Source organism: Schistocerca piceifrons, chromosome 9, assembly GCF_021461385.2.
Source record: "Schistocerca piceifrons isolate TAMUIC-IGC-003096 chromosome 9, iqSchPice1.1, whole genome shotgun sequence".
In the NCBI taxonomy this organism is placed as follows: domain Eukaryota; kingdom Metazoa; phylum Arthropoda; class Insecta; order Orthoptera; family Acrididae; genus Schistocerca; species Schistocerca piceifrons.
In genome coordinates, this window is record NC_060146.1 from 207,555,255 (window position 1) to 207,568,180 (window position 12,926).

At 36.3% G+C, this 12,926-nt stretch overlaps 1 protein-coding gene across 1 annotated transcript in view; it reads right to left on the minus strand.

Annotated features, from left to right (window-relative positions):
* The window catches only part of LOC124717288 (peroxidase-like), a 128,115-nt gene that overhangs the window by 11,792 nt on the left and 103,397 nt on the right, over nucleotides 1-12,926 (minus strand). Inside the window, exons 9-11 of the mRNA XM_047244102.1 lie at nucleotides 12,323-12,470; nucleotides 9,245-9,401; nucleotides 186-356 (exon numbers count right to left, since the gene is read on the minus strand). Coding sequence (XP_047100058.1) covers nucleotides 186-356; nucleotides 9,245-9,401; nucleotides 12,323-12,470 — 476 coding nt within the window. The remainder of the gene's footprint in view (nucleotides 1-185; nucleotides 357-9,244; nucleotides 9,402-12,322; nucleotides 12,471-12,926) is intronic.

A 12,926-nucleotide genomic window follows, 5' to 3' on the forward strand; every position in this document is an offset into this window, starting at 1 on the left:
TTGCATTTTGCCCATACTCTATCTGTATAAAGAAAGCATTTTAGATAAATGATTACTAAAGAGCATTTTAACAGTGCAATGTGATGATTTCGACATTAGGTTGGCACGGTGACTATACTTAATCTAATGATACAATGTTTAACAATTTCCAACAGAAAAAAATACGGAATAGCCAATGTACAAACCTCGTACGGCATAAGATCACTGAAGTCTTCAAATTTCTCAGCTCGGGGTAGCCCGATTAATTCCCGATAATCGTTGTAGCTTCCCAAGCCAGAATCTCTTCCTCTTAATATATCAAATGTAAAGAGATCTTGGCCATATTCCCCATCTCCTTTGAATAGGTTCCTGTCAAGCTGAAATTGTTTACATTATATTAATTATAGCAGTCGTGTATCATTAATATATGCATATTAGTAACACATAAACTTTAGTAATAAATTTGGATATTTAAAACCTGTCACAAACAGCATTTTATTTGTTCACATTTAAATTTATTCATGTGTTCAAAAAATTCTTTGTAGAAAAGCCAGAATGTTTTACTGGAAAGTTTCACACCACACAAAAAATTTTTTAATTAACATAGCAGCAGATAAATCTCCTATTCCTTATGTTCCAAATACAACAAATTTTGCTGACATTTATTTCAACTTCCACTTGTCTTTCTCTATGGCCTATTGCACTAATTACAACAAATATTTGTTCCTCTTATGAAACAATAAACATTATAGCATACAAAACAAAGACACAGTGGCTGCACTACTACTATATGTTCCAAATAATTTACTTTTTACTATATGTTAATCAATTATTTGACATGGTTTTCATGTAGTAACCCATTAGTAAATATGTCTTCCCTCAAAGAGATGGGTAAGCAGCATATTTGTTGGTAAGAGCATGTGTCAGTTGACAGGAAACAAGGAATTTTGACTATCTACTTTCGTTACATCAAAAAGATGTTATATAGCATTGATAAATTAACCCACAGATTAATAATTCATAATTTGCAATGTAGTTATCATTTGTATCAATAAGAGGATTTTCATCATGTTAAGAATAATAGTGTCCATATATTTTTCTAAATTTCTGACTAGTAACGTTTTTATATCATTAATTAAAAATATTAGTTCTTGTAATTAATCAAAAACTGTAACATTCAGCCTAGCCACTTTTCAGAGCATAATGTGTTTTCAGAATAACAGTTTGTTCTTGAACCCATATGTAAGTAGTTGGATGTCACCCAAAATAGGCACTCCATGGTTTGAAAGTACAGAAGTAACATCTGTGATGGATGCACTCTTGATGTTGACTCAAAGCACAATTATAAATGTTCTTTACGTGAAAATATGTGCATTGAGAACCACAAAAATCACTAATATTGAAGTATAAGGACTATCTAGTGATTAAACATTTTGACTGAATTGTGTTTTGATCAACAAGTACTATGGAATGTTATTGTTGTTGAACTAGTGCTTGTTGAACATTGTGGATCTAATTACAAACTGACTTAAATGAACTATCACAGTATAATTAAATGTGATGAATTACTGAAGAACAGTGCTAATTATGAACTGTGTCTGTTTATATAAATGTGATCACTGTTTTTGTTCAACAGTAGGACCTAAAACTCCCCACTGGACAGTAGTTGTTATGCATTGTGGTTTCCGACATGGATATGGGTACTAATAATGTTTTATAGAAGATAAACTGGTCACCACACACAGTAACTGAACTGAATGTGCTGGTGTTATCTAAATTATGGTGTCCTGTACATCAACAAACCAGAACCATCCCACATTCAACCAGATTTTTAACCTGGTGGTGATCAAGACGGGTGCAATCAAGGACAAGACTCCGATATTCATGTCAGTTCCGTTGCATACAGACTGAGCTATCCAAGCAAGATTCATGACCCACTCTCACAGCTTTACATCTTCCAGTACCTTATATCCTATGTAACTTCAGAGGTTTCCAGTTTGAGTCCTGTTTCAGAAAACAGTTTTAATCTGCCAGGATGTTTCAGATCAGTGGACAATACCCTGCAGAGTGAAAATTCATTTTGGAAGAAAAAAAGATTTACATATTGCCCTCCTGACAGCCAAGTATGTTTTATTCAACTTCTTCCTCTCTATAGTACTACGTGTTGTTTTACATTTATTCTGCAGTAGTGTCTATTTCATTAGATCATTCTATACAGAGGCTCTATACCACAATTTATAGTATATTATTGTGATGCAATACTATGGCCTCTTTATATGTTTGGTAATAACTGTTGCTGAAATTGCCTCAGGGTCACTGATACCAGTTTCATTGAAGACAGCCTCAAAAAGGTCAGATCTGTTTGTTGCTATTAGACCCATTATATTTTCATCATGAGTGGCTTCTGACAACCTGTTCTAAGTAGTTATAACATTCCACAGGATGTCTTGTCATTCCCATAACTTATGAGACTGTAATTTTCCCATTTGCTGATTAAAATTTCCTCCAATGGTGATGGAGTGATTGGGGGAACTTATGTACTAATGAATTTAGGTTTTCTCTAAACTTTTCAGTTACATCTGGAGGTGAGTCTGATTTCTCAGTGGATGGTCCTGATTTTCCCCTAAAATTTCAGTTATCAATTTTTGGTTTATAATAAGTTTTATGTGCCTAGTACAGGATGACATATGAAAAACTGGCCCTGAGTGCAGATTGCTCACCAATAATCCATGAATTGTTGCCCACCATGAACAGATGTAACAACGGATAGATAAACATATAATCATTAGATAATAAAGAAAAAACATAGATGCTATGGCAAAGATCTGCATTTCCTGAACTGATCTTGTCTTTTACATTAGTTTACATTAGGTCCTGAGAAAGACCGCCTCGCGCTTCAGTGAACATTTACGTATGTTCCCACATGTTGCTATACACCTTGCACAACTCTGCCTCATCAATTCTCAAAATTTCATTATGAATATTGTGCTTAAAGTCTTCTAGAAGTATTGGGTTATTTGCACACACATTTACCTTAACACTGCCCCAAGGATAAAAGTAACTAGTGGTTAGGTCTGACAAACATGGCAGACATAATCCTTTGCTGACAGTGTTTTCCTCTGTGAATCTTTCACGAACTCATGAGGTGCACCCACATGAAGTGTGACAGGTCATGCCATCCTGTACAAAACATAGTCACAACAGCTTTGAAACAACAGATGACAATTGGCTCCCAACAATGAGCTGTCTAGAACTTGGGGCCAGTTTTTCATGTCCCACACTGTACATTGTTAGCTCCAATATTTTGAGGAGCACTTCAAACTCTGGCATTTTTTTAAAATTCTTTGGTCGTTAATCACTAGGATTTTAATACTCTTGCCTGTAAGGGAATTTATTTGGATTTTGTATTCACTCTTTCAGGTTTCCTACAGTTATCATTATCTGAAATGGATGGAGGACCACCGACTCTAAAAAGAACATTATGTGCACTCCACACATAGCCAGCTAGCTACCAGAGTAGCAGCCTCTAATGTGAAGTGCAGACCTGACTCATTTAAGGGGACAGTACACTTCTCAGCCCTATGACACTAATTTATGAAGGTGCAGCCTAGAATGTTGTAGACCTTCAAAATACTACAGACTGTGAGTTTTTTTCAAACTCTGCCAGCACAACTGGTTTCTTCAACCTTCTCTGCCTGTCACTGGGATGATCCAAGTCATCATTTGTTCCATGTGCCACAACCTGAAGTTGATTGCATTGTTTTCCCTTGATAGCTGCCAGAACAGCACCTTCAGCATGTTGGATGCAATCCACAACCTACACACTGAGAGCTCCAGATGCCCTTTCTTTTCCCTGCACCTACATTCTGTTTCTAAACTTCTCCTTGGTTTCCTTCACTGCTTGTTTCATGTACAGATTAAATAAAAAAGGGGAGAAGCTACAGCTATCTTGGCAAATACAGTTTTCCTTTTGCGTGCTACTAGACTCTTATAACTACAGTCACGGTTCTGTACAGGTTGTAGAGAACGTTTTGCTCCCTCTATTTTATCTCTGTTAACTTCAGAATTTCAAATGGTGTATTCCAGTCAAGGCTGTCAAAAGATTTTTCCAAATCAACACTTACTACAAATGTTCTCCTCTTCATTCCATTTTTGAAGATTAGTCATAGGGTCAGTATGGCCTAGTGTGTTACTGCATTTCTCCAGAACTAATAAAGCAAAGATATTTCTAATACTGATTGGAGACAAACTAATCTTGGCTAGCTCCATATGATAATGATTGCCTGTACTCATACAGTCCTCCCCATTCCAGCACTTTTTCAAATACCAAGCTGGCAAAATTCTGCCTGAAAGATTTCAGCAGTAGAACGGCATCCCTTGAGGCAGTATTTTAATCCTTCCTTATTTATGGATGATTTTGCACATCATTTGTCTTCCTTGTCATGTGCAGATTACAATTAGAACATTGGAAGAGTGGGCTTCCCACACCAGTTTTAAATTTTCTGCAGATACATCTGTGTATGTGTTCTTTCTGATTTTAAACTTTCTCATCAGTTTACTTGCCCAGCAAATGAGGGACACAGTAATGTAATGTACTGAGAGTTGCTTATTGCCTAATATTATTGTTATTATATTATTGCCTAACATGATACACACAACTAATATACATCGGGATACACTTGTTTACTTCATTTTTCATTGTTAATCTTTCAATTTTCATATTGCTTCATAGTATTACATTAATGCTATTCAGTTAAGCTCATTTTTCTGTAAATTTTCTTTTATTTACATTTATTATTCTATAAATGAAATAGTTGATCAGATCAAATAATAACATTGTTACATAAAACACTGGGTTGTTAAAATCACATAATTAATGTGATTTTTGTATGAAGATGTAAGAGTCTGAAGAACAGTATTTACTGGGAAAATGACCATTCTATTAACATTCTAATTCTTGTGGGCGTGTGTTAAACCCCAAATTAAACAAAAAAAAAAAACAAAAAAAAAAAACAATAAGTTGATGTGTGGTGTCTGTTGTGTCTGACATGTCTGACGGAACAGACACAACATATCAATACATACATATCAGTGAGGACAGCCCTAGGTACTTTTGGTACAGCTTCACCATACACTCCAAACCCCTGTAGAACTTGGCGAATGCCATGAGGACCAGAACTAATTGACTGGGGTGCTGCTTGCATGTGACAGGTGGAGAATTTGAGTCAGATGGGAAGCATGTCTGGACGGCTGAGGCATTTAAGGCAACTGTTGTAGGGAAGTAGAGCATCAGGGTTCGAGTCCCGGTCTGGCACACCATTGATTTATTTCAATGCCTGTAGCTGGCTAAAGTCCTGATTTATTGTATTCTATATGGATGATTGCTGCTGTACCACCAGTGGCGTGTCTGACAGAACAGACAACACATATCGTATATCAGTGAGGACAGCTCTAGGTATTTCAATTCAGGTGCACCACATCTTTGGAACCCCTGCGAGACTAAGCAAATTCTTTGAGCAGCAGGGCTAATAGAAGGGGGCACTACTTGCCTGTGACGGGTTGAGAATTTGGGTCAGCAAGGAAGCATGTCTGGATGACTGAGGCAGTTAAGGCAACCATTCTGAAGAAACAGAGCATCTGGATTCCGGTTCCAGTCCAGCAGAAGTTTTCAACTTTCACCATTTATTTGTTTCAATGCCTGTAGGTAGCTGAATTCATGATTTCCTTTCATATTAAAATAAGTTAAATGTGAAAAGCTTGATTGTAATTCTTAATGAAGAGCTAAGTGCTCCCTTAATTGTTTAAACATTTTATAACTGACTTCAACTGTGCCTGCATGACTCAGTTTTTGCTCAGTTTGCTGCAGTTATGTCTCAGTTTTTGTACAGCATTTGCTCAGACTGATTGTTGCTGAGTGGAGAAGTGAGAAGGGAAGAAACTACAAATAATTTATGGATATCCAGGAGTTTTGGTTGTGAGAATATTATTTATAATGATGTAGGAATGGAACATATTGTAAGAAAAAGACCCCACTGCAGCAAATGCAAAGAGTTTGGCAGTTGATTAACAATCATTGACACCCCTGACACATCAATATAAGTGTTTTTAACATTAATGAATTGCCTTTCTGCTCCAAAACTTTGTGTCTTTTGCAGCAGTCCCTGTAAATCAATGAGAAGACTGCAATTACAAGCATTTCACATCTTAGTTGTGAGCAGAAACATTACAGAGTCCTATACCAAACATCTGTGCTGAGGATGGAGAATTGCCATCTGGCAGCAATAACTCATGGTGTGTTGTGCATAAAGGTTATTCACCCTTACTGAATCACCTGTATATCGGACGGTTGCCACCGAAAATTATAGCAATATTTATATGACAGTCCTCACACTTAAGATTTTTTAAAATAACTGTAGGTGTTACATACACTGCTTAACATTGCAATGATCAGTGGGAATAAATGTTAGTTAAAAATTAAAAATTATATATTATTCATTTTTGCAAAGGAAATTTTGGGTAATTTTGCTAACATGTAAAGGAAGAGTAAATGTAGTGAATTTTGTGAGATGCTAATGACTTTTTTTTACAAAAGCTTTATACACATGATTAAAATTCAATATTGTTAAGAAACAAATAGTTTTGCTGTAAAATTCATTATTATTGGACCACTTAAATGACATTTTTGGTGAAAATATTATTTGGGAACTTTTCAATTATTTGTAATATTTTGCTGAGGTTTGCAATACTAAGTTATCATATTTAATATTTTACTAATATTTAGAGAATTTCATAAATTTTAGGTGGGAAGTCCAGTGTGGATGCAACACTAGTCAAAATATGGTTTGTAAAAATGGAAGTTTATAACTTTTAAAGCTTATTAATAAACATTTTTGAAATGAAAAACTATTTGTGCCCTTAAAGTATTATTACATATAAAAGGCATGTAAATGACAAAAAATTGTATACAGTAAAATTTGTTAACCCTTGACTCACGAGGTGTGGTCTCTCAGACTGTGAAAATTTTCAAACTCACTCTCCATGGCCAGTTGAGGGGGAATGCTTCTATACTCCCCCTACCCTCCATAAATTGCCACCCCTATGATGTTTTGTTGCTGTTTGAATTATCACCTTCTGTGTTTATTGTTGAGACTTGTTATTAATAGGTGTTGGAGTCTCCTACTGCGCGACTCGTGAACTACATACCTGTTTTCTTCAGCACAGTACCGTATAGCCCAAAATGTGTTGGCATGAATGTGTCATTTTTAACTTTCCCGAGTTTGATGAAATTGTTAGTCAGTCTATGAAGGAAGGTGTCAGTGATATAGATCGAGAAATAAACAAAAAAGACAATGATTTTACATTAGCCAGTGATCACAGTCCTGCTATCGGAAAAGAGTATCATTCAGAGGAAGAACTTCAGCAAAGCTGTAATGGAGGTGTCTGTTTCTTCAATGAAATATTTAAAGTGTCTGTTAAATTTGAATGTGTTCTGAATGGTGATGAAATGTAGTTCCTAGCAATGAATGTCAATTTTACAGACTTTCTTTCTGTACCTTTTGGTTGGATTTTTTGTGTGCTAATTTAAACCCTGAAATTTAGTTTTATTTGGAAATTTATTTGCTACAGAGATTGCATAATTTTTCACAATGTAAAATTCAGTACTCTAACAGTATTTATCTGTACTATTTAAAAGAACCACACAAAATTATGTTCTTATGTGTGATAGATAGTAAAATTCTGCAGGCTTTGTTTAGTGCAGTAAAATAAACTAGAAGCATTTACGAAACACTTAAATAATTGTAAAAATAAAAATTATATAACATAAATTAGAAATTTCAAATGATTTTTGCCTTAAATCTCGGTTCAAACATAGGGGTCCCAGAGACCACACCTTGTGGTATACATCACAGAAATGTCACCTCGGTTCAAACATAGGGGTCCCAGAGACCACACCTTGTGGTATACATCACAGAAAAGTCACCTCGTGAGTTAAGGGTTAATGTATCTGTAGTACCACAAGGTTTTTAGATACCAGCAGTACTGATGTGTAAGTGATCAGTTGGACTGACAGAGTATGTGAAATGATGCATATAGGCCTATTAAGTCTCTGGGCAAATCAAGGAGTGGGGGACTGCATTTGGCAATGTAACAGTGAAGTGCTATGTAATAGAAAATTGAAGTTCAGAAACTCTGTGGTCCACTGGCTGTGCCATGGGACTGAAATTGGAAAATCATAATACAGTACTCAGTGCAAAATTGGACTGTAATCTAAGAAATACTCAGTTTAGTCATAAATGAGAGATGTGGAGTCTGAATCTCAAAGAAATTTGACGAGTACTGAACCTGCTACTAAACAAATATATTTAATAATGTTCAGTTAGTGTTTCACAGGATTGTAAATGTAACCATGCCAACCCTGGCCCCTCCCCAACTTCTAAAAAATGAAACCAACCTAATTAAGACATTGTTCTTTAGAGAAGCTAGATTATTAAATTAGGACAAAAAAATATGAGAGAAAAAATATCAAAATAAAACAAGCATAACACTAATGATTATACAGGTATATGTCAGACTTATAACTGACTGTCTTCAAAGATAGAACGTTGTTGTCAAATGTATACAATGTTATGTTGATTATAAATAATCACTCATTCTTACAGCACATAGTTAACTTGTTCTATATTAGAAAGTCTTCATGCAGATTTTAAGCTAGCAGTAACAGGTGAACAGCAACTACTAAATATAAATGAAGAGGCATCAACATTTTTCAGAATAATAGCACAAATTGTTTACAACTGTTAAACAATACTTGGCTATTAATTACACTTTCTAACAGCCCCTCCTTATTTACCTTAACTTGTTACTTATCCCTCCTGGTATGATGTATAGAACACGATGAGTAAATAAAGAAGGGAAGGAGGGTGGAAGAAGATTGAGGCGGAGGTTTTACCAGCATGCAAAAAAATCATACAGTTTCCTATTTCTTAGTTTGGATGCTTCTTTTCAAGATATGTGGTGCATGAAAAGAAAACAAAGAGAGGTAAAAGCAATACATTGGTGCATATTTAAAACTACATAATGGATCAATTTAACAAATGAGAACTACTCTACACAGGGAACAAACAATACATGAACAATGGCTCTGCTGAAAGAGATCAGTTTAGTGTTGAGTCAGGCAAAAAATGTGAGCTCAGTAATAAAGTGAAAGTGATGTTTTACAGCTTACACACAAACCAGCTGAAGTAACAAGTTCTGACACACATACCTCATAGTCTGTGTATTTATCATCCTTTGCAGTAGGTTGTTGTGCCATACCAAGGGCTATCTGATCCAAATGATCACCCTGAGTGATTATTTCTGGCCTATCCAACCAGTTAGTAATTTTTCGACTTCTAAATGGACATCCTATACCTTTGTACAGCCTGCAAAATGTGGCTCAATTAGTCTGATGTACAAATAAAGAAGTCCATATAATTTTCAAGTCTTACATGATGCATTCTTTATAAGTAAGAACACATCAAAGAGTAATATAAACATAATTCATCATTAGAAGATACATGTAAATAATTATAACATAAAAATCCACATGTGTAAGAACAGTCGTTATCCAACTCTCCTTCTAGGAAGCTCAAATATTATTTGATCAGAGGTATTGCTTGGAATCAGTTTTGATTTTAGGTAATTAAAAGAATGCAGAATGATAGTGGGTCCACTTTTGTTCTTATTATACAAACTGATCTGTCATGTGTAGAAACATGGAAAAATATAGATAGTTCTTAATATCAAGTATCTTCATCTCAATATTGACAGTTTTTGCTCAATAGTTTTTAACTGATACTCCCACTCCTATCAGCATTTTATAGGAGATACTTTAATGAATAATCCTAGTAATGATTTATTACTGTTTGATTATTTACCTCAAATTTTGCTTCTATGATTCAGTTCCAACACATTCAACATCAACATGCGAGCACCAACAGGGTTACAATTGAATGAGTGGTATGCATCCACGTGACACAGTGAGTGTACAAAAGCATCTGCCAAGTTTTGTCACAGTTTGTTCACTTGGAATCCTCTAGTGTTCTGAGTATGAAATATTTATTTTAGCATTGTTGCCCCCCCCCCCCCCCCCCAAAAAAAAATCCTTAAGCACAAGAGTTAATGCTGGATGGAGTTGGCACCACATCCACACACAAATAATCTAATTCCCATAAATTCCAGGGATGAGGACAATGAGCTCTGGCACCATGTGCAATCACATTCCAGATATGTTTGATCAGATAAAAATCTGGTGAGTTGGGGGGGGACAGCAATTGGAACTCACCACTGTGGTCTTTGAGTCATTCCATCACACTACTGTCCCTGTGATATGGTGCATTAGCTTATTGAAAAAGGCCACTGCTGTTGGGATACTTGATTGTAATGAAGGGGTGTACATGTCCGTAACCAGTGTACAATACTCCTTGGAAACATGGTGCCTCACATGAACTCCACTGGACTCACGGATAACCACACGGATATACCCCAGAGTGTAACGGAGCCATTGCCAGCTAGTCTCCATCGTGCAGTACAGGTGTCGAGGAGCTGTTCCTCTGGAAGATGACGGGTTTGTGCCCTCCCGTCAGTATGATGATGAATGTAACAAGATTCATCAGATCGTGCAACACTCTACCATTTTGCAAATGTCCAGTGCCAGTAGTCACAAGCCAATTTCAGTCACAGTTTCCGAAGTCACGGTGTTAACATTGGCACAGGCACGGGTCATTGGCTGCAGAGGCCCGTCGTTATGAGTGTTTAGTGCACTGTGTGTTCAGACACTCCTGTAAACTGTCCAATTAAGTCCGATGTTAGTTTCATCACAGTTCACTGACTGTCTCGTTTTACCAGACTGCCCAGCTTACGACATCCGAGATCTGTAATGAGGGGTGACCGCTGCCCGACCCCACAATGTTTGGATGTGGTTTCACCATGTTTTTGCCACATGTTAAAGACACTCACCACAGCACTACTCAAACACCTGACAAGTCATGCATGTTTCTGAAATGCTTGTACTGAGCTCTTGGGCCATTACTATCTGCCCTTGGTCAAACTCAGATAGATCACACACCCTCTTCATTCTACACAAGGACAGCACACTCACTGATACTGTGTGTGTGTGTGTGTGTGTGTGTGTGTGTGTGTGTGTGTCTGTGTGTGTGTGTGCGCGCACGCGCGCGCGCGCACGCGCGCGCGCGCGCACGCGCACGCGCATGCGCCCGCCCGCATATGACTACCAGTTATTCCTCGCCATGTGATGCTGCTAGCATGTTGGATGATTTTGTTTCGATAGTAGGCTGGTGATCATAGTGTTCTGGCTGATCAGTGTGTAGCATGGTCTGCACATATAACTAACTTATATCAACTTTCCTTCAGCTAGTTAGCTCCTGAAAGTTATCGGCAGTAGCAGGAAGCAGTCAATAAATGTAAAAACACTTTATTATACCTGCCAACATGTGTTCATGACTAGCTCAATTATTATACATGTACTTGTAGATTCCATCACTAATGACAGCAGAGAAACACTGCAGCAGAGTTACGTGTTAAATATTACTTGAATTACAGTGTTTAAGAATAAAAAGCTGGAATGTGCTGTTGTCACAAAATAATACCTGAGTCTCAAAGTAATCCAGTTTTATAACATGATATAATTTGTAATGCACAAGTTTCAGAGCTTAGACATTTAGTACCATTTTCATGAACACTGTTTTTACTTATTAGAGTCATAATAATCACTAATAACCAAAGTAAATGTGTTAAAAATACATAGCAAATAAATGTATTATAAAACTGCTGCTTCTGTGCTTAGCTGATTAACAGTTTCCTAAAGCATGCTCAAGGGTATATGGCACAGATAATCTGTTTTGGATATTTTTGTGCAATGAATACCTAATGTCCAAGTGTAGAATGGCACCAGAAAATGTTTTCCATTTGATATTAATGAAATGTAAAATTTAAAGTAAACCAACCTGCCGGCCTTTTACTGAAATGAAATTTTTTGAGTTAGAAGATTTGTAATATATGATTTCCAACCTAAGCTCTTATTGGTATCAATGCCCAGAGACTTTGAACATTCTTATTACCATATAAATCAATTTTTATTTTGACTTAAGAACTTATTTATAACTTATATCTTTTTAATTAAAAAAAAAAATTCTCTGAAGTTTTATTGGATTTATGTGGTTTGGAACCAGAGGTATAGAAAGTGTCTATAAATGTTGACACAAAGATGACTAACATAGTATTTTTTTTTTAACATTTAATGGCACATATGCAAAAAGAAAATATACGACTGACCATAACTTACCGCATGTTACCTTGAACGATTCCATGGAACATTCGGTAAACTGCTTCTGTAAATTCTGTAAGTGTAGCTGGATTTGTAGAGGCATTGTAACAATAACTGAAGCCTGTTTCCCTTGACGTGATATTATATTTTGCCAACCAGTCCTCACCTGTAATCAGGTCAGGTCCGTTTGTGGTCAGGGAACATATCATCACATTGTAACACAAATAGGTGAGATGATTCCTTACAGCCAACAATAATGGTGACAAAGTTGTGATTTTAAGTTTATACATAATGTTTATGATGTTTTCAAGTTACGTCATAGATGGCGGTGTCGGTAAGTGGATGAGGGAGGCAGGGGAAAGTGGTGGGGTAAAGAAGTAGCTTACCATCTAATAAAAGCTCTCTCTGAAGGTTGGCATAGTTGCTGTGGTATGTATTTCAAAGTTGCACCAGCTCAAAGATAAAATTTCTCAGCTTAACAGATAAAAGCAGCTTTTTAGGTAAAACATGGAATTTATTTTATGCTTTTTATGCAACGTATGTTTGGTAAGGAGACACCATACATGATATGATTTAAGGTAGGTATCCCACACACCCATCAACAGCTGCCACAACTTCTTTG